Here is a 21,252-nt window from a genome sequence, read left to right as displayed (position 1 = left end):
GCTGATCTCTTAGGTCTAGGGTACTAAGTATAATTCAGTAGATGATCTGATTTCTCAAATGCTGCTTCACCCTCTTTTTTGATGTGATTGTCAGTGTTTTCGGTAAATAACTGATTTATCATAGTACTCAGTTGATACATGCTTTCTTTGTCCTTTGAAAAATTTTAAACTGAGTCTTGGTTTTCATGTTTTTCTTTTTCATAAAAACGATAAGTTGATTGGTTGATTATTTATTTATTTATCTTTCCCATAAATGTCAGGGACTCTTCCTACAAAAATAATAATACCTTAGCAAAAGGATTTAGGATTTGGGAAACTGTCTTTATGCTATTGCATTCTAGTTAATTTTAATCCAATGGTTTACTTTAATTATCTTAGTATTTGGGGGGAAAGTTAAAGTTTTGTTTCTTAAGTTTAGGATATCATCAGTGCTTAGAAATGTGTTGATAACAGCCAAAACTTACAAATATGTTATATGAGGTTATGAAAATAAAGTTATTCTTTTAAAACTTAAAAAAAAAAAAACCAAAAAACTAGGGTGCATTAGGTAAGTACTTTCCCTGGAAAAGTAGTGGGAATTTACTGGTTTATGTAATTTAGGAATAGATTGGGCCCTGATGGTGAATCATAAAGTACTATCAGTTAAGTTCAAGTATTTAGAAACTGTCTAGGGTTTCCAAATCTCTTATCAGAACCAGTTCTTTCACTTGAGTTTTCACTCAGAAATTGACTGAAAGCCCTGCCATCATATATCTTAAAATCTTGAGAGAAGGTGTAAGTCTGGCTCTTAACCATATCTTTTCTTCATCTCAATCATTTTAGATAATAAGAAATTAACCTATTCTATTAAATGGTGTACCCACTTTTAAATTTGTTTAGAAAATTTTGCTTTGCTTTTCACAGTGTTAATCTTAAGAAAAATAAAATATTTGTTAATTATGATGGCTCAAGTTATTCTGAAAGCTCAAGGTCTTTGAAGTCAGTAGGTAAAATGATTTGACTAGAGAAAATTCCTCTAGGAGAGTTTTGAGAGGAGGCCAGAAAGGAAGGTTGGAGCCTTGGTTACCAGGCTAAGGAATTTGGACTCAGTGACCTTTAAGCACTGGGAGGAAGGTGGGGTGGCGGGGTAGAGGGGATGCATTGAGTTTGTTTTTTTGTGTTTGTTTGTTTGTTTTGTTTTTTGAGTGAAGGATGTTGTACCAAAATACATGTTTTGGAAAAACCAATTTGATGTGATCTACAAGAGTGAACTAAAGGAGTAAAGAGAGTGGGATTGGATACATGACAGGCTATTTCGTAATCAGTTTTAGTGGATTTGGGTCAATGGGAAAATGTTCTCAATACCAAAGCGGAATTTTTATGGAAACGAGACTTGAGTTTTATTGTTTGAGTTTGTTTAAGAAGTTCTCTGTTCTGGCTTAAACATTGTTTTTAGATTTGTCAGTTTTTGATAACTTAATGTGGCATGTGGTCCTGGGGTATTCACATGGGTGAATGATGTATTTTTCGTACTAAGTTTTGCAGCTTATATTTAATATCTACTTAATTTGTTAAACATTTTCCTGTATTTTTATATTTGCCTACACTCTGAATATATTTGTTTTAACTAATGATGGTTTTATTTGGTTTTTCAGTAATTTTCTATCAAGAACAGGTTGTCCTTGGAATTGTTTGCTAATTAGTAGTATCTCTTAATAGTGGAGTGTCTATAAAATAGAGTAAAATTTTGCTGGACTGTTGGATTAGAATAATTGGCTCAGTTGTTACACTAGATTATTTCTCAATGAGGATTTAGTATATTAACTGATTTGTTAGCACTCAGCTATTTTTATTTCCATACAAAAATATGATTTTCCTCTGCTGCCTTTCAGCAGTTGGAATTTTCCAAAAGGACCTCACCTGTTTTTCCTGGATTTAAATTTCATATTGGATAACTGTTTAGGAACTCTGGTTTAGGAAGATATATTTCTTTTTATATTAGAAGTAGCTTAGTTTTATATAGCTTAAGACTTTTATAAAAACTTTAAATAAATGAAATTTGTAATGGACTATTAAGATGTCTTTCTCAACACTTCAAGTTAATAGATTTCTCAATAGAGACATCAGAAGTATGTTTTAAAAAAAGGCATGTGTCTGTCCATGTAACATTTTTCCAGGCTTAGTGATGTGCTAATACTCTAATGAAGCTTAAAGTCTTCATTAAACCATTGGTTAACTCTTCAAATTGATTTTGTTAGTTATGGTTATTAGATAGGATTAGCCGATCAGTGACAGCTCTGTGTTATAATCTACTTTATTGAATGACTGTGGGAAAAATCACTTTATCTCCTTATATTCTTACAAGAATTCTTGTAAGAATACAAACAAAGGAAAGTACCAGCTCTCTTCTATATTGTGCATGTTAATTTTAAATATCTGTGTCTGAAAGAGATATAGGCTAGTAAATAAATTACAGAAATCATTGATGTGAATGATTGGTATGATAAAAAATTTATGTGGTTTTAATTTTGGGACCCTGTTCATATAATAGTCATACTGTAGGTTGAAAGTACTTTTAAAAATCACATAAAGGGAGATGCAACCTGAATCATTAAGAACTCTAAATTATAGAAAATATATACAATATATGCGTATAGGTGAAAGATTTTAGCTAAAAATTTAATGAAATCTGATTACAAATACTGTTACAATGAAAATATCCATATGACAAAAGATCAGTGACCAAAGATTTGATGAATTGCTTATTCAGTATAGCAAAAATCTAAAAGGCACAATCTTTTGGACTGTCTTTAGAGCTTGGAATGATGGAATTTGACCAGATATCAGAATCAGTAGTTCTGATTTTGTGTAGTGGTCCTTATGTTTTCATAGTTCTTTGTTAATGAGCTGCCCTATGAGGCAGTCTTACCGATTGCAGTCAGTATAGGTGCTGGGTTTGGCAGCTTGGATAGTTACATGGTCAGAGTTCAGATGAATAACTTTTTTTTTTTTTCATCATGCTCTATTTCTCAAGTTATTTGTCTGATTTCTCTCTATGCTTACAAGTGCAGTCTGAGAGCAAGAGCAGCCTTCAGGTTTGGTGAGAATTGACTCATTACCTTCACAAAGTTGCTGGGAAATTCATTCCTGCCAGAATTATTTATGTTGCCATTTTGGCCTGCTAATTATTGTCAGATCTAAGTGCCTGAAATTATTTGAGTTGTGTTAGACAAGGTATGATGCGTACATTTAGAAAACAGATCTAGAATTAATTTTCTGGCCTTTGTGTGTGTGCGTGTAGCATCATTTCAGTGTTCTGATTTGGAACTGTGCTCCAGAATACCTTGCTGGAGGGCTGAGAAAAAAATGTTGCAGGCCGATAATTCAACAAAATTTTTTATTTTGAGAGAGAACAAAAAATGGACCAAGATATATATCACCTATATAACACATGATCTCTACTCTCAGATAATTTATAACTTAGTGTGGGACACAAATGTATACATAAATGTGAAAAAGACAAAATACTCGTAATTAAATATTACATTTTAGTATAAAAATTTGGAGGGATTTCAAGGCATAAAGGGTAGAAGGGAAGTAAGTTGTCCCAAATCCTTCTTGACTTACTGGAAGAGTTAAAAAAGGAGATGTGGGGTGGGGGTGGGAATTGATAGTTTGGAGGGGAACATTTAAAAGAAAAGAGATATATTTTCTGCACAAAGTAAGACTCTTATCAAACATGGCAGGTCTGCATTTACTTTAAAACTTACAGTGCTTTATTCCAGGCACAGTCCTGGATTCTGAGGGTTCAGAGCTGCAGACTAGGTCCTCCCTGCAAAGAATTCAGACTAGTTTAGGGTTACAGATAATAATTGACTACAGTGAAGAAACTATACAATAAAAAAAGTGTATTCAAAGTATGCTAAAAACTCAGAAGTTTTAAAATGTTATTCCCCAAATTGGATTTTGGAAGTTCTACATTGATTATGAAGGGATGAAGCTGGGCTTTTTTATGAAGCAGTTTGAGATACTTATTTTTTAACTGTTTACTGCTTTTGGCTAATAAGAACCATTGAATTAGATCTACCAGTTTATATTTGGTCTTTAAAAGATTGAGCTGCTTTTCTTATAATGAATGATTTCATTTCATTTGTTACTTTTATTAAGGTTAAATAGTAATTTGTTTAGCCGAGCAACTTTGTTTTTATAATTTCCTTGAATTCATTTTGCAACCTTCCTTTATTTGGTCTGATCATGGTATAATAGAGGAACAGGATATTTTGTGAGGATTTTCTCTGTAAATAGGGCTTGATATGATCAGATGAGAAAGTATGATCTCCACCTTCGTGTACAAACATCTATTTGTTAAACAGAGAGTTGAATCAGGAATAGGGTGGATTGATGTTTTACTTAGGAAAAAATCAGGTTAGGTTTTGGACTAGGTCAACATACTTTGTCACTTTTGGAAACTGGAAAGTGTGGGTAGCCCATTTTCAGTAATGTGTCACTTACATAGTAGATCATTCCTTAAGCTGATATACGTTAAATCATAGGAGGAATGGCAAATCTTTATGCATTCTAATGTAGACTTTCTCTCCTCAAAATAACATAATTGAAATCCATGTATCAACAACTGTTGAGATAAACAAATGTTAAGATTTTGTCATATTTGCTGATCACAGAGATTTTAAACATTTGAACATAGGGTAGTGTTTTTGCTTCTGCTGTTTTTTTGCACCTTCTGATATTTGAAGGTAATATGAGCACATATGATTAATGAACACCTAAGAAGTTGTATCTTCTTCATAGCAGTAGACCGAAATCGTATTTAAGATGGAAGAAGCCCCTGATAGGAGTCTGGAAAGATGTAGATAACCAGAGTTCTGAGAAACTTACTTGAGCAGAAAAAGGAGGATTCTCTTGTTGAGAAATGTGTTCATGGTTAGCTGTGGAAAGTTATAATGGTTCTTTTAATTTCAGGTCCAGAATAAAGTTCAATATTGGCCTTTTTAAAAATAGGTGAATAACTAGAAAAGTAAGCTTTATTGTTAACTACTTAAACACACCTTAAGCTTGGTAGTTGAGCAGCCTAACATAGCATCTGAATTGTATACTGTATTTGGAATATTTTGAAATGTGAACTATAAACCAAGACTTTGCGCTGAAATAAGTAAGGAAAACCCCTACTCTGGAACGTGGAATGAAATAGCATGTGAAAAAGTCAGTTCTTCCCATTTGGCTTGGAAAAGCTCTCTTTTCCTCCCTATCTTGTAGTGCTCTTTGTTTTGTATAGGATCCTTGCTACTGAGCTTACTTCTGCCCCCATGTTCCGTCTTGAGATGCAAATCTTCCAGCAGTACTGTGGGAAAATTCTAGGCAGGCTCCTACCTCAGGCAGCACTATTTTCCTGCTTTCGAGACCTTAAGAAGGCTATCAGTTTTAGTTCAGTACTTTAAATGACAGTGTAACCCTAGGATTGCTGCTCTAATTAGAACCCAAAGATTTCATTTTGGATAATTTTGTTGGATGATATTGCACAGTGTTAGCTGTGTTAAAATGCCTCTGATATGCTTCAAAGGAACCCCTAAGATTTTTCCTTCATGCTAGTTTAGTCAACCTCTTTACTTTCCTTTGCATTTCTTTGAACTGCTGCTATAGATCATTTATTCTTCTGCCAAGAATCATAGTCAGGAGATTAGCAGGAAAGCGATGCACCAGGAGTGGTATACTCCAAGGTGTTTTTGAAGCAGCCTCTCACTACAGGATGTTAGGAAGGCAGCGCAAAATGTTGATGGTCACCAGTAACTCGCTACCTGTCTCAAAAAAATTTTTTTTTTTACTTTTTTGTCATATGTTTAGGTCGACCAATTCCTCTTTGAAAACATGGTGACTTTCCTTAGATTAATCATACATTTACAATAGTTTTAAACTCTGAAACTTTTATTACCTCCATGCTATTTTAAAGTCTTTAAGCCTCAGTCTTAGTTGAGTTCTAGTCTTTAATTTCCAACCATCTTTAGAGTATTTTCATTTAACTTCACTAGCCTATCTCCCAGATTTCCTATTTTGTCCATTCTATCACCACTCTCCTGAATTTAGAAGACTTGGAGTCATCTTGAAAGTCCTTTATCTCTTTTATCAAATCAAAGTCATGTATCTTCCTGTGCACAGCCTCTTTGATCTGTTATGCCTTATCCGTTTTCACTGTCACCTTTTTATTCTGGGGGATTTTACTTCACATCTAAATGATTTCAGTAGCCTTTTGATTGGATCTCTTTTATCTAGGTCACCTTTTCCCTCCAATCCATGTGGTACAAAGAGACTAGATTAAGTTTAATTAAAATATCACTTGTTTTGCTGCTTTCCTGCCAAAGATCATAGAGTTCTCCCTTGTTACTAGTAAGATCAAGTTTAGGTTTTGGCACTGAAGGTGGCTAATTTACCTTTCCTGCTTGATCTCCCACTGCTCTTTGAGAAGATATCAGTAAGCAGGGAACTGTGTGTTTCTCTGCGCATACCATGTCTTGTGTTTTTGTCCTTGCTTTTATAAATGTTCTGGACCATGCTAGTCTATTCAAATCTCTCTGGATTTCCTCAGAAAAGCTTTCCTGATTCTCCTAGTCTGTGTTAGCTACTTGTTTACTTTAAAAAAAAAAAAAAAAAAAGTTTTTTTCTGGAGATTTTTCATCTTTCCCCAGTTAGATTATAAACCCTTTTAAAATAGGGACTCAACCTGTTCTACATTTGTATTTGTAGTTGGCAGTTTTGGATGGTAATTCAGTAAACATTGAATTAGTGAGAGTATTAAATAGGAAACTCAACTGACTTAATATAATGGAAACTTATGTTTTAAAAGATTTTTTTTCCTCTGCAATTTGTTGGGTTTGATTGAAATCAGTCATTTGGCAGCCACTTTTATGCTGTAAATTTGGTAAAATTTTGATTAAATAAATTTTGATAAATTGATTTTCTGTTTAAAAATCATTGCTTCCCAGAAGTTTAGAAGTTTCTCAAAAATGTTTACAAAAGTTATCAGTTTGAATGTGATTCTAAGAAACTAGTCAAAATGTGAATGTTTTGGTCAGTATGTTCCTGAGAACAACAAACCAGTGATTCTCACCTCCATGCTTGCCAGATAAAAGTATTTGAAGGATATCATAGACTTTCTTCTAAGATACTGCAAGAGTGGTCTCTTGAGAATATGAATCAAGATGAGAAAATATCCAGTAGTGTGACTGTAACTAAAATACTTCACGGTTCATCAAGAATAAACTGATCTGCAGAAGGTTTATTAGAGGACAGCTGAAAGGCTACTATGTAAGATAAACGAAAACGATTTTGTTTTCAATTTGGAGGAAACAGGCACAAATAAGGATCTCTACTTCAAACTTGAGGATGTATAGGTGGGTGGGTGTGGGTGTGGGGCGATGGGATTGAAAACAAAATGAAGTCTCCTGTGCAGTGGTACCCAAATCAAGGTGATATTAAAAAGTTGCTTTTATATATTTTCATTTTCTATTTTCAATTTGAGCTCATGGGTATAACAGCTGAACTTGCTTGCTGTTCCATGTCATTATGCCACTGTCAGAAGCAGAGAGTCTTAGGCTGGAAAGACTCAAAGAGCAAATGAATATAGGATTTTTTATGTTTTAATCAGAGACACTACCTGGATGGAGAGCTAGCTGCAAACATTTGTATGCGTGCTGTTTTTAAGAAAATGATGAAGCCTTGGTCTAGAATACAGCCAATGAAGATGATGTTGTTTTCAGCTGTCTTTGAAGATACAGGACACCCTCAAAATACTCATGAATATGTTGTGAATAGAGAAAAAATAGCAACCTCATCATACGTTTTATAAACCTTCATTAAGTCAAGAGATAAATCTGTTCTTCCTTTGCTTAATTTTAGACGCTTTTTATTTTGTTTTCCATCATTTCTTGCATGTTTATATCGCCTTCTGCTTGGTTTTCTATTTCTCTGCTTCAGTAATACTTGGAGTTTCATTTCTTTTTTGACTTTCTGCTGTTATGAGGGATCCCTTTAAAAAATATTCCCAGAGTATTGAATATTTTCTGTACTTCTCTTACATTGTTTTATCAAAGATCAATATCGTTATAAGAGTTTTGGTAGTTCTTTTTGTTTAAAAGCAGAACACAAACAACACTGCACTGCCTACCTAGTGCAAAAAAGAGCAACCTGTTAACTCTTTGAGCATATAAATCAAGGATAAGAAATAAGAAATCCGTGTTTCTGTTTAAAGTACCATTGACAGAGAAAAAAATCAGTCAAGAGCTACCTGTAGGTTGAAATAAGCTAATTATCATATTGCATTGCAAATAGTGAGAAAAGAAGGAAAACAATAGAAGGAAGAATAAAATAATTCAAGCTTAATGGCTAGCTTGAAAGTAGATTTTGTTATTTTTTTAGAACTGGTTAGATGCTTTCTTGGTAAGAGACTGTTGCTTTTATTCTTTTCCAAGACAGGAATAAAATTTGAGAGGAGCTATATTATTCTTAATGCCTTAATGTTAGTCTTGGAAACCGTATTTATTTCACTGTTCTGAGCCCCCTCTCCCCACTTTTTAAAATACAGTTCAGTCTTCTGATCTAGCTTGGTTTGGTTTGGAACCAAACAAAACAATGACAACAATTTTTTTTAACTCTGATTTTTTTTTTTTTTTAATGAATAAATCCAGAAGTTACTAAGAATGATCATTTTTGATTTAAACTTTAAAAGTAAAATTTTAAGTGTAAAGCCTGCATTTTCAAGTTAAGTTTGCAGGTTGGATCAAGTAATTGGAGTCATCTCTTCATAATTAATATGTCCTTTTCCAAAGGCTACAAACAACAAATCATATGCCTTGTGCCCTGTTTGAGAAGCATAATCTTCTAGAACCTAAAGGGCCCTTCAGACAAGATCATAGAGAGATAATTTTCTAGTGAGATTCTATTCTACCTTCAAAGCAGAGCATATACATTCTAGCAATACGTTCTAGTGTTGTCAAAAATCATTTCTGTCTTCGTATACTTAACACCTTCGTATACTTAAAGATGATGATGTCATTTTAAGTCTTAAAGACCTAGGAGCATTCTTACAGTAAGTGTGCTATGTTAGTTTCACTTTGCTGCTCCTTTTTAACGCAAATGGTAGAACAGTCAACTTGCTTCTAGTTGAAATTCTTTTAAAATAAACTGGTTAAATGAAGTTTGTCAGTTTTTAGATCATGGGGCGGGGGGTGTCATATCTTCCAGAGATCACACTGTAGTTTTTCATGGTGTACTAGGTGGCTAGGAGTGTAAGGGGATCATAGCATCTGTCTTGGTGATAGATTTTGGAAGAGCCTGGAAGATGATCTCTCCTGATCTTTCTCAGATGAACTTTCAAGCTGTAATACTTATTTTGAAGTTATTTCTATACGTTAACCAATGAAGAAATTTTTCTTATCAGGCTTATCATGTAGCTTAAGGTAGAAGTTCCCCTAGGATCTTGCCTGCCCCCTACCCTGTGTGTGTGTCTGTCTACAGTACTTGGCATATGACTGCAGGTCATCTTATAGTGTGTTTTAAAGTTTTGCTAAGGAAGCACTGGCATACTCAGATCTAGCTAGCGCTGTCTAGCGTGTATAGTAAATAAAACTTTTTTGGAACTGAATTATTTTGTTACAGTCCCTGCTTCGAAGTCAAGAGGAGAATTTTTCATTAAAATTATGTCTTTTGCTTATTGTCAAATATATTTTTTAGATAGAAAAGTGAAGACAGAGAGAGATTGAGCGGATGCTGAATTGTTATAACTCCAGATCCTTGAGCCCATATCACACGCATTCTCAGTCTAGCAACAAGCAGCAAAAGACATTTGGAATCCCTTTTTTCCCCTATACAAACTGGACTAGTAAACGAGACTGACAGCAAAGGTTTAGTGATTAGAAATACTATGTTATTTTGTTCTGCTATCTTTCAACAAGAATCAGCGTGTAAAGTTGAAATTTCCTGACCAGAATTTTGAAGACTATGATGTGATTCCCTGGGCCTTGATTCCAGAAGGAGCTCTCTGAATATGGGTTTACTAGTTGGTGGTGAATTCGTGAGTCGCCAACTATTAGGCCTTTATGTCCAGATATTATCTTAATTATGGAGTAAGGTCCCTGAGTTCTCCTCTTTCCTTCCACAGGGCAAGCAGGAGGACTTCAAGACGACAGTTCTGGAGGGTATGGAGACGGCCAAGCATCAGGTGAGGGTGGCATTAGATGCTTGCCACTTAGTAGCAAGAGCCGCCAAGTCAGGGATTGATGCTTGCAAGTGTTTTTGGCTGTGGTATCCACATTTTAGCCAGAAGCGCAGGGGAAATATAACGCAAAGAACAGAGTAGTATTAGAGAGTGTAGCCAGAACAAAGGCAGGCAAAACCTTTTGAAGTCCTCAGGCCGATCTCAGCCCTCCGCTCTTCTTCATGTTTTTAAGGAGATGGCGGTACTTTTCTCCCCAGCAGCCTTTATAGTAACAGTAAACATGATATAAAACATAGGCTTAGGAATTGGGACCTTTAAAAAGAAATATAACTGCATCTACAGAGGAGAATCCATAGACTGAAAGTCTTAAAAAAAAAAAAAAAAAGACCGTAAGGCGTTCTAGAACTAGTCAGGCACGTGACTCTAGCAATGGTTGTTACATGGCGTTGGATAAATTTTTTTCAGTTAATATTACATAGTTAATCATTTTGCAGTTTAAACTTTTTCTCACACAAAAATTAATCTTATTTAAAAAAAAGTCTGCTCAAAATGCTCATTTCAGACCAAACTGAGATTTTTACTTCTAGGAAAAAGTAAAAAAGGTTAAATGACTTTTAGGGGTCCATTTGAAACAGTTAAAGTTTGTTCTAGGAATCCAAAATAGCATGTCTGGATTTCATCCTTTGCCTCTTAAAGGATGCTTTTGTGTGTTCCAGTGTTAAGGCTGGTTTTATAAATTGGAATAGATATTATTTCATTTTTGGAGTTTGTCACTTTTCAACTGTTAAGTCTACTTTAAAATTATTTGTTTATCGCAGTTTGTGTAAAGCAGGTCCAGGGAGTATTTGTATTTTACTCTCTTGGAGCAAAGATAGTTCAGTGTTAATGCAGAAATTAGTATTTGGGAATCCGGAATGTTGGAAGTAGACTTCCTTTAAATGCTGTCCCTAGGATCGGCAGTTAATTGCCAGTGAGCACATGGTTATCTTGGAGGAGTTAAAAATCCTCATTCAGAGTCTATATCTGTGGCAGATTAACCTTTGAGAGTGCTTTTCATCAAAGGATGAACAATTGGGTCATCATGGAATTGTTGAGGATCAGAGATAGACTTTAGAACTTTAATCTTGAAGAAATATATTATTTTCTTGTTGCTTTTTTGTTTTTATGTGAATAAATTTACTCTTCTGCTTAATTTAACTATGTTATATTGCTAAAAGTAAAAGCAGACTTACATTTAAAACTGTGGTGCTACTGACTTAATATTAGTAGAACATGAATTTTAAGTGTTTCCAGGAATAGAAGTGACTATTCTGAGATCTCTCTTCAGATCTTTGTCATGTTCAGAAGCATGTATTTGTGAGATGATACATCAGCATTAGAAACATTTACTTATAAGTGATCAACATTCTTCTCTTAATAAAACCAAATGACCCTCATAAGTATCTTGGGGCCAGGATCATATCTTGATTTTTTAAAATCCACATCAAGTTGGTGTGTACATCCTAAATCTTAAGTTGGAAGGGAACTCAAGGTCATCTTGTCTAGCTTCCTAGACAAACAGGTAGTATTGTATCACCTGTTTTATGGATTCAGACCTGAAACAAAGTTAAATGACTTGACCCAGGGATACGCCAGCAGTTGAAGGAGTGAGAACCTAGAGGTCTTGTTTTTTTAATCAGACTATTCATTACACTGTCCCTCATAGAATCATTTGGTGTCTGTTTATCCTAAAAATCAAACCTCTAAAACAAGAAATCATGGGATTCTCTTTTTTCCTTTCCTCTCTCCCTATTCTTTACTCTTTTTATTTCAAAAAACTATTATAGGACTAGATATGGCATATCTGTAGTTTACTAATTTTAAGTAGTCTTTTATAGGTAGGTCCTGTCAGGCTTTTGTTTTCACTCTTCAGCTAGAAATCTAATTATAGTTAATTTATCTACTTCCTGGAAAAAAAAAAACAATGACAAGTAACTCATAGAGGCCTTCTTTTCTTTGTTAATTTTTATATATCTGTTACCTTATTCTTCTCAAGATGCTACCTTTATCATCAGAATCAGGGGAGAAATGATTTAATGGACTAGAAGGCCTATATCATCATCTCTTCCCTCTTCTCTTCTGCCTCTCAATGCCTCTCAAATTTATCTATCTGAAAAGGTCTAAATTATTCCCTTATACAATGTAACTACTACTACTGTATTCAGAGAAATTGCTGAGCCAGACCATTAGAAAGGGCAGTAGTGCTTTTAGCATGACTATGTTTTGAAAGGTGATGCTGGCATTTCCTATGTGCAATAGTGATAAAAAGGAATTGACCAAAGGGCAAGATTGTTATGTAGGCAGCCTTGGGCTTTAAAAAATTTTAGATAGCATCTTTGAAAGAGTCTAGATTTCTGGAATACCAGATTCTGTTAAGTGCACGCAAACACCAAAGTAAAAAGCTATATTCCAGAGCCAAGTATAAGTTATTTCTGAATTATCTGTACTACTGATACTTCCCTTTAATAAGGATATCATTAAAGTCAGCTGTATTATCTAAGGTGTCTTCCTCTAAAGGAGAACATGAGTTCGATTATCCAGAGTGGTCTATTAGTTCATTTTGGAAATATCCTATAAAAAGGATGTTTTGGTTTAACTCCTGAACAGTTTAGGTTCCAAATTAATTTTTCTTTGAAAAAAGATTAGATTTTTATCTTGCAGGCTTTTTATCTTGATTTCGATAGTCGTTGTCTTTCCTTGAAATAATAGTCTTCATCTCTAAAAACCAAGAGGAAGGTAATAATTACTGAGAATTTTTAGAAGCCATTTTTCATTTTTAAAAATTGATTATTTAGGAACAATTAGGTTTTTTAGATGTGATCGTAGAAGATCGAGATAGAGAAGAGACTATTCACGGATACACCAATGTCACAACTTTTGGCTTCTTTAAATTCCTTTTGTTAAGCTTTTGATATTTGATTTAAAGATACTTTAAAACTACCACATGACTTAATAAAACGTCTTAATTGTTACATATCCTCAAGATTCCCAAAGTTAGCCAGCTAGATTAGTGATTTTTGATGATAAGAACTCTTAGAACAAGGAGCCAGATGTATAAAATTTAGTGTTTTTTCCTACATGGTTTTCCTGTCATTGACTATATTTTGCAGTAGGGTTGATATTCAGTGATCACCTATTAAACATGTAGAAGGTAATATATCAAAGAAAGCAAGCTACCCCTATTTTGAGGAGAGAGAAGTAAAATTTATAGATTTTATGGATTTTCGTGTTAATAGTGCACACTCATGAAATATACCAAGAAGTAAACTATTAAGAGATACTTGGTACAAATACTCAGGATTATTATTATTATGTATATAATGCTCCTTATAATGTGACATGTTTTTGATCTTAGTTTTGTTTTTTGTTTGTTTTGATTTTGGTGGTAGGGGACTGGGGATATTAAAGCTGTATAGTTTCAGAAAATTTCACATTACTGAAATAACCTGTACCCCTGATAGTCAGCATTTCTTCTTTTCTTGCCTTAATTTCATGCTCCATCCTCAAATACATGGCTCTTACTGATTATTTTTTTCTTTAAGGAATAAAATTATCCAGACAGTCTTTAATTTTAGGTTGGGATTCATTAAATGTTGTAAGGATTGATTTACTTTAGTTATTTGAAACAGCATTTGTGCCCTCATTATCCACTGTGGATGGATAGATTTTTCCCCTTGTCTCCAAAAGCAGTGTTTCTTAATGTGCAGCCCATATTAGCATTAGGCATTTTTGCTTAACCTCTGGTTAACCATTGCTTTTTTCTAGGTAGTGTTTGAATGTCTTTGTGGAAACAGCACCTCAATGGCTAAGCTATAATTTTCTAATTTAGAACTTTCCTGCCTTGTTCTTTTTATTCTCCTAATCCTACAAATGCCTTTCCTTTAATTTTGCTTTCATTATCAGTGCTTCCAACTTGTTTTATGTGCTTTAAAATAAGTGGATATCAGGTGGCTATTTCATTACTCGTATATAATTACTTCAGTGGTATTGAATTTTAAAACTCTTTAAATTGTGTCTTGATATTTTCATAAGCTGGTGGTTAAATATATTTTTATAAGGCGATCTTAGATATACAAGTAAAATATATGTAAATATATATATAAGGACATGTTATAAAGATGTGCTTAACCAGCAGCTTATGAAAACATCAATTTAATACCCAATTTAAAGAGTTTCAAAATAACATATATTTTACTTGTAGTATATAAGATATTTATACACTACAAGTATATGTAGTATATAGCATATGCAGTAACGAATTTACTTGGTACGTACTGAAACATTTCTAATGTTTCTGCCAGAAAAGGAAAATTCCTTGCTTTCTTTTGTCTCATAGTTGTAGTCTGCTTAATTTCTCTCACTGCTTGCCAGCAATGAATTATAGGAACTAATGGATGATACCATTGACAAGATAGTGTATTTTGTCCTGTTGATTATTAAACCTTAGAGTCCTCTTGTTCCCTGCTATAATCCCAAAAGAAGGCATGTGATTGTGTTTACCACTCCATAGCCTCTCTTGCTTTTCTGTATTTTCCTTTATTCTGGTTCTTTATTTTTAAATTTTATTATAGAGTATTATTGATACTAATTTTAATTAGTGTGTCCTCCAATATTATAAAATTGTTTTGTAAAAGAAAAAATATTCCAGTGTCTCGTTAAGTTTCATAACATGTATTTCACTCAGTAGACTGTAATTTTGGAATGTTACACCTGAGTGCCTAAATTATAAGGCTATTTAGCTTTTGAGCAAATTGTTTTGTTAGAAAAGGAGGTAGGATTGTCTGAGGCAAAGCTTTATAGAGGTTCTTCAGGCCAAAAAGAAGTTTGAAGGCATAGTCATTATCCTAAGTTTTGTATTCACTTGCACTTTTCCCAGAGTCGTTTGCTTTCTTTGCTAGGTGTGGAGGGTGCAGCGTTCCAGAGTAGACTTCCTCATGACCGGATGACTTCTCAAGAAGCAGCTTGTTTTCCAGATATCATCAGTGGACCACAACAGACCCAGAAGGTTTTTCTGTTTATTAGAAACCGCACAGTAAGTTTCCATGTCATCTTTTCTACCTTGATTATAGAAAGTACTTATTACTCTTACAAAGAATATGGGAAAAAGACAGAACTGTTGTTTAAAATTAGTTGTTTTTTTCTTCAGATATTTTTAAACATATATGTAATTCTTGTTTTTAGAAAATTGAGATCCGACTTGCTCTCATTTTTTGGCTCCTTTTCATTCCTCATAACATCGTAAGCAATATGAGTCTGTAACTTTTTTTTAATATACTTTTAAAATAATCACTTTGTCATTTTTCCTAGGATAAAAGAAACCCTTATTCTGTTCTATTCATCTGGTTCATCCTTCTCCTCTGGCTAAATGATTGATTTTAATGCCTGCGTAATATTTTGTCTTGACAGTTGGGTCGTAATTTAACTGTTGGACATTTAAATATTTTTGCTTTATTATAATTAAGCTCTGAACAACTTTTATACATTCTAGACTGTTTATTTCCTTTTGATAGAGTTCCAGAAGGAAAACAACTTTGTTAAAAATTATAAACACTTTAAGTTTGATATCTATTGCCAGATTGCTTCCCTGAGAGGTTGAACCAGGTGACACCCTCATTGCCTTGCCCCACCCCTGTTTTTGTTTTTAAAATGATGATAATCTGTGCTGCTATAATAGACCAAAATCATTTTATGTATTTTCTATTTCTTTGATTACTTTGACTGCTTCTTCACATTTATTAGTTGCGTGTGTTTCTTCTGTGAATTTTTGTTTCATGTCCTTTATTCATGAGAAATTCTTTAGCCATAGAGTAGAAGAGAGCAAGGTACTATTCAGAACATTGTACTCGGGGCTGATCAAAGCAAATTTACATTTTAATTTGTTAATTTGTTATTTTGTATATAGCTCAGAGGTGTTGTTTTAGTATGTCCACTTTTTAGCCACCACTAACTTTATTTTGGCTGTTAGATTGCAAAACCATTACTAAGTATGGATTGTTAAATGTCATTTAGCTAGAGTGATTTGTAGGTTATACTGGGTTTTTGTAATACAGAGTAAAGGTTCTTTTTTTGTGAAGAAAAAACAGTTGATTTTTTTTTAAATGAGTGGAAAATTTTGAATGTATTTCTGAGACTAATCTATCTTATAACTGAATCAGCATCTGTGTGGCATATCAACATTTGATTTAAGTGGATTTTTTAGATAAAATTGTCTTTTTAATTCATCTGAGGGGAGTTTTCACTTTTTACTTGAATTTGAGTGGTGTATTTACAGTGATCTGTTTTCACTGATTCATTTCCCGTGACCAGAAGTCCAGAATTGGGTAAAGACTGGCCCAGGTTAGAGTTTTGATCTCTGGCTATAAAACAGAACATGAATCATTGTCTCCTATAAGATTCTATCAGTTATCTTGTCTTAAACTACTGGTTTTGCTTCCACATTTTAAAAGTGCAACTTTAGGATTATTGAAGTAGAACCTATGACCTGAGCTTTATTTTATAGAGTGGAAGGAGAAGGAACGCTTACGTTTAGGGGTAAGGAGCTTGGGCCCAGGGTGTACTTGAGGAATTTCATTTTCCCATGACAGTGACCACAGAGAAAAGTAGAGATGCATATGAATTTGGTTACATCTTTTAATTTTATTTAGACATGACCAAATTCCTTCTTCATCGAAACTTGTCTATGGAACAGTCTTAAGTTTTAGCTAAGACTCGAATGTGGTGGTATGTAGTTGTTCTTGCATTTTGCAGATATATATTCAATATGAAGAGAAATCATATTAGAGGCCATTGATTGTACCATAATATTTTTCACTCCTCACCTTACTGCTTTTTCAGCAGTATTTGAAATAATTGACCACTCCTTTTTCTTGAACACACTACTCCCTTAACATAACATAGTGTTCCGGTGTTTCTCCTGCTCCCATGGCTGTTTTCCTCTCTGCCTGCTTTGTAGGCTTATCCTTGAAACAGCAGGTCATTACGTGAGCTGGCTGGAGTTCCTCAAGGCTCTGGTCCTCTCCTCTCTTCTGTTTTTTTTTCCCCAGAAGCCCTCTTCTACACATTTGACTTCGGTTATTACCCATAAGCAAATGGCTCTAGACCTTGACTCTCCTCTGAGCCTCAGCTGTATACCTAGATGTCAACCTTATATCTCTTTGATCGTCTAAAAACTAGATTCATTATCTCTTCTTTCAGTGATCCTCATTCTGTGAATGGTATACCAACTCATTTAGTTGTGCAAGCCGAAAACTGAGGAGTGATGCTTGGCACCTCTTTTCCCCCTACTTCTGTATATCTAGTCAATCATCTGACTGCGGATTTTATCTACTTGGTATCTCTCAAATCATGTAACCCAGGTTTAAATTCTATTTGCTTCTTACCAAATGTATGATCTTGGCAAATTACTAGGTATTTTTCTTTTTAGGTTAAATACCTCCCAGCTTCTTCAATAATTCACTCATTTGACATGGTTTTGTATTTCATCAGTTTCTTCTTCATTGTTTCAAAGAAAGGAAAAGCCCATATTTGGGGCCTTAAAAAGATATATTAAAGTGTTCAAATGGTCTGTTTCTAATTGTATGTAATACAATTTCTATTGTTTAAATACAGTTGCAGTTGTGGTTGGATAATCCAAAGATTCAGCTTACATTTGAGGCTACTCTCCAACAATTAGAAGCACCTTATAACAGTAAGTAATGTTTTCAGTAGGACTCGTGTTGGATTGTGAAAATAAATATTTTCTTCCAGGAGGCTCATGGTTTCTTAATAAAACATTAATTTTTTTATTCATATTTTCCTTTTATTTTACCTCGTGCTGTGCAAAAATAAGCCTTGTAGAAAAGCTATTTTGTATGTTTGTAGTTGTTTTCCTGGTTTTTAAATTGCATTGACAGATGAGTGAGTTCAAAAGATTGCTTATAGTTTCCCCAGACCTATGTTCCAACTTTAATCCCTGGAGTACTTTGTTGATGTTCAATTGGCTGGCTATCTGGCTCTCTCATAACCCATTTACCAGCAACAAAATCGTGTAAAGTTTTTGCCAAAGTAAATGAACATAATACTACATTAAAAAGAATTGGTTTTGTCTTTCATTTCGTCTACAGGGTAATGTCATTCTTAAAAATTCCTTATGTAACATGCATTTTGTACTACCTCACAGACTAATTGTTCTATGAATCACTTTTCTAAAGGCTTATGGAAAAGATGTATGGAGAAATTTTGGAGAAAAAGAAGAGTCAGAGTTTTTCATTTTAACTGCTAAAAATATAAACATGTTTTTAAATTCATTTATTCTGTAGGTGACACTGTACTTGTTCACCGAGTTCACAGTTATTTAGAGCGTCATGGTCTTATCAACTTCGGCATCTATAAGAGGATAAAACCCCTCCCAAGTAAGGACCTGGCCAATGCATTTTATGATTTTATGTTTTAGTTCTAGGACTCTATATTATTTCCAGGAGGCTTTTAGCATTTTATTTTGATTTCTAAGCCTATATTTAGAGTCAGAATATTCCAAAGTTTATTTTATAAGTCAAAGTAAAAATAAAATCTCTTTGTAAATTCTCATTTCCTATAATTTCTGTTTTGATAGGTACTTAATAAAAGGTACTAGATTTCCAGTTTAAGAAGAATCAGTTAAAAATATAAAATTTGTCAAAAGTGAAAGTTCATTATAAAAGCTGGAGGTTCGAGATTTTTCTCTCATCGACCAGTTCTTTCTACTGCTAACGGTTGCATTTTTATTTTTTAAATACTATTTATCCCTTGCATGGTATCTGCAGAATCCGAGAATCCAGGAGATAGGAATATTTTGAGAATTAATACATTTATTTATTATTATTAAAATACATTTAGTTTTGATGCTTTAATAATTCTTCAAAAAGGGGTACTGAAGACTATACAAGTAGAGCTTAAAGAAAATAGCTTTAAGAATAAAGGGGTTGGCTGGTCAAATTGTCCTAGTATAATTGAAGTAAATAAACGAAACAGATCATTTATAGTGAGTTAACCAAAGGTCACAGATGCTAAAGCACTTAACTTTTAAGAAAATGAGAAAGTAAATCCTAAGATAAAGAATTTCATTTATAAATTTTCAACATTAAATTAAAGTTCATAAATTTCATATATTTGCTAGTTTATATTCAGATAGTTTCAATATTTTGAAAATAACTGTCTAGAATTGTTTGCTTTGTAAGATATCATGACACTTTTGGAACCTAGAGGTTTTCATGATAAAATGCCATAAATGCAAACTCAAACCTACAACAAAATATTCTAATTTTTGTTCTTTTTGTTTTTAGCTAAAAAGACAGGAAAGGTAATTATTATAGGCTCTGGCGTCTCAGGCTTGGCAGCAGCTCGTCAGTTACAGAGTTTTGGAATGGATGTCACACTTCTGGAAGCCAGGGTAAGAATTTTATTTTAGGTTTAAAAGCCTAGCCTAATAGAAATATGATAAGGAAATTATTTGTTGCAAATTAAGGAATTGTATAACTTGAACTAAACCAAATTGATTAGTATTAATACTTAGAGTGTTTTGGATAGTGTTATTTATATTGGATAAAGCATTTTTTACAGTAAAGCTTTGAAAGGTGCTCAGTGAGTATTTAGAGTTTATAAATGATCCATCTCTTTTGATGGGTATTTGCAGGTCATTTGGGGTGGTGATGGGGGCTTCATGGACACATCTTTTGCAGGAGGCAGTTATTTTCAGTGTTGGAACAGAGTGAACTGTATTCCGTTTGATAGCCAAGGGAAAGTAGTTGCTTTTTGACTACAGCCATATTTTAGGGCCTGATGAAGCCAAGAGATTGGTTCACTTCTCATTAGTCCTACAGAGAGAAATGGAAACTGAAGGAAGAAAGGGATGCTGGCACAGAGTGGGGGGTAAAAAACACGTTAGGATGCTACTGTTCAAATTATTGTCATGAGTAAACTTTGCAACTTAATTATCTTCCAGTAACTTAAAGGCCTCCCCAGTCTCCCATCATTTAAAAAAACACTTCTCAGGGTTACCTAAATGATCTAAAATTTTATAAAAGCTTTTAAAATGTTATGTGTACTGCAATCCAAATTGCTTGTTATAAATTGTTAATTTTTAAAATAGTCTTTTCAAGTAGAGTATGGGGAAATCAAAAGTAAACAATTCCTGATGTGTTATTTATTAACATAATAAATAACATATAAATAACATATAAAAATGTTATTTATTAATTTAGAAAACAATTGTGTGTCCTGTGTACTAAGAATACAGTAAGTAATAAGGGGATCATTATGATCGTTATCCATGTAGAGTTTTAATCCAGTGTACAGGTTTTTGTTTCGTTTTGCTTTTTCGTGTATTTGTAGTTTATAGAGTATGCCCATATTACTTATTCATGATTGAAATATCACTGCAGCTTAGTAAGGTTTCCCCATACTTGAAAATCAGTAGTCAGCAAAGATAAACCTGGGCCTGTTTAAGAGTAAGAGGGATTGTCAACAGTTCATGTACAGCAGACACTCTGTCCCTGGGCATAGGCCTTCATGAGAGGACCGTTTGTCAGAGAAATCATCAGTCAAATCATTCACAGCTGACTTTGAGGATGGAAGGAAAGAGTCGGAACTCGGTGATAGAAAGATGGCATTTAGTGTTAGAATTTGTGAACAGATACTTTCTATATGGGCGACTCTTGCTCAGCCTGTACCTTAGTGGTGTTAGAGACAGCCAGTAGAGAGATAACAAACAGTACCTATGACTAAATATATCTTTGACTATCAGTTTGTTTCCTTCCTCCCATCATAGTTCTATCCTTCTTAGATGTCATTTTACCTGCCTCTTCCTCACATAGGCTTCCACTTAGACTTCATTTGCTCTCCATGCCCACAGTACTGTTCACTGCACTCCATGTAAACTCTAAACTATACCTTTCTTTTTACATTATAAAAGACAGTGGCTTGGGCTGGTATCATGCCAGGTTCTTATGGTTAAAATAGAATTGATGATTTTAGCTGTTTAATTTCTGAAAAAC

General features: G+C 33.8%; 1 protein-coding gene across 2 annotated transcripts in view; it reads left to right on the top strand.

Moving 5' to 3' along the window:
* The window catches only part of KDM1A (lysine demethylase 1A), a 52,600-nt gene that overhangs the window by 8,968 nt on the left and 22,380 nt on the right, over positions 1 to 21,252 (top strand). Inside the window, exons 3-8 of one of the 2 annotated variants that reach the window (XM_006924461.3) lie at positions 10,148 to 10,207; positions 15,142 to 15,275; positions 17,852 to 17,930; positions 18,541 to 18,633; positions 19,543 to 19,649; positions 20,834 to 20,850. In XM_006924461.3, the coding sequence (XP_006924523.1) occupies positions 10,148 to 10,207; positions 15,142 to 15,275; positions 17,852 to 17,930; positions 18,541 to 18,633; positions 19,543 to 19,649; positions 20,834 to 20,850 (490 nt within the window). The remainder of the gene's footprint in view (positions 1 to 10,147; positions 10,208 to 15,141; positions 15,276 to 17,851; positions 17,931 to 18,540; positions 18,634 to 19,542; positions 19,650 to 20,833; positions 20,851 to 21,252) is intronic. The other variant, XM_006924462.3, reaches the window with a different exon arrangement.

This window comes from Pteropus alecto, unplaced genomic scaffold (assembly GCF_000325575.1).
Source record: "Pteropus alecto unplaced genomic scaffold, ASM32557v1 scaffold39, whole genome shotgun sequence".
Lineage (NCBI taxonomy): Eukaryota > Metazoa > Chordata > Mammalia > Chiroptera > Pteropodidae > Pteropus > Pteropus alecto.
The sequence above is the reverse complement of the archived record's forward strand: the minus strand, read 5'-3'. Positions and strand labels throughout refer to the sequence as shown.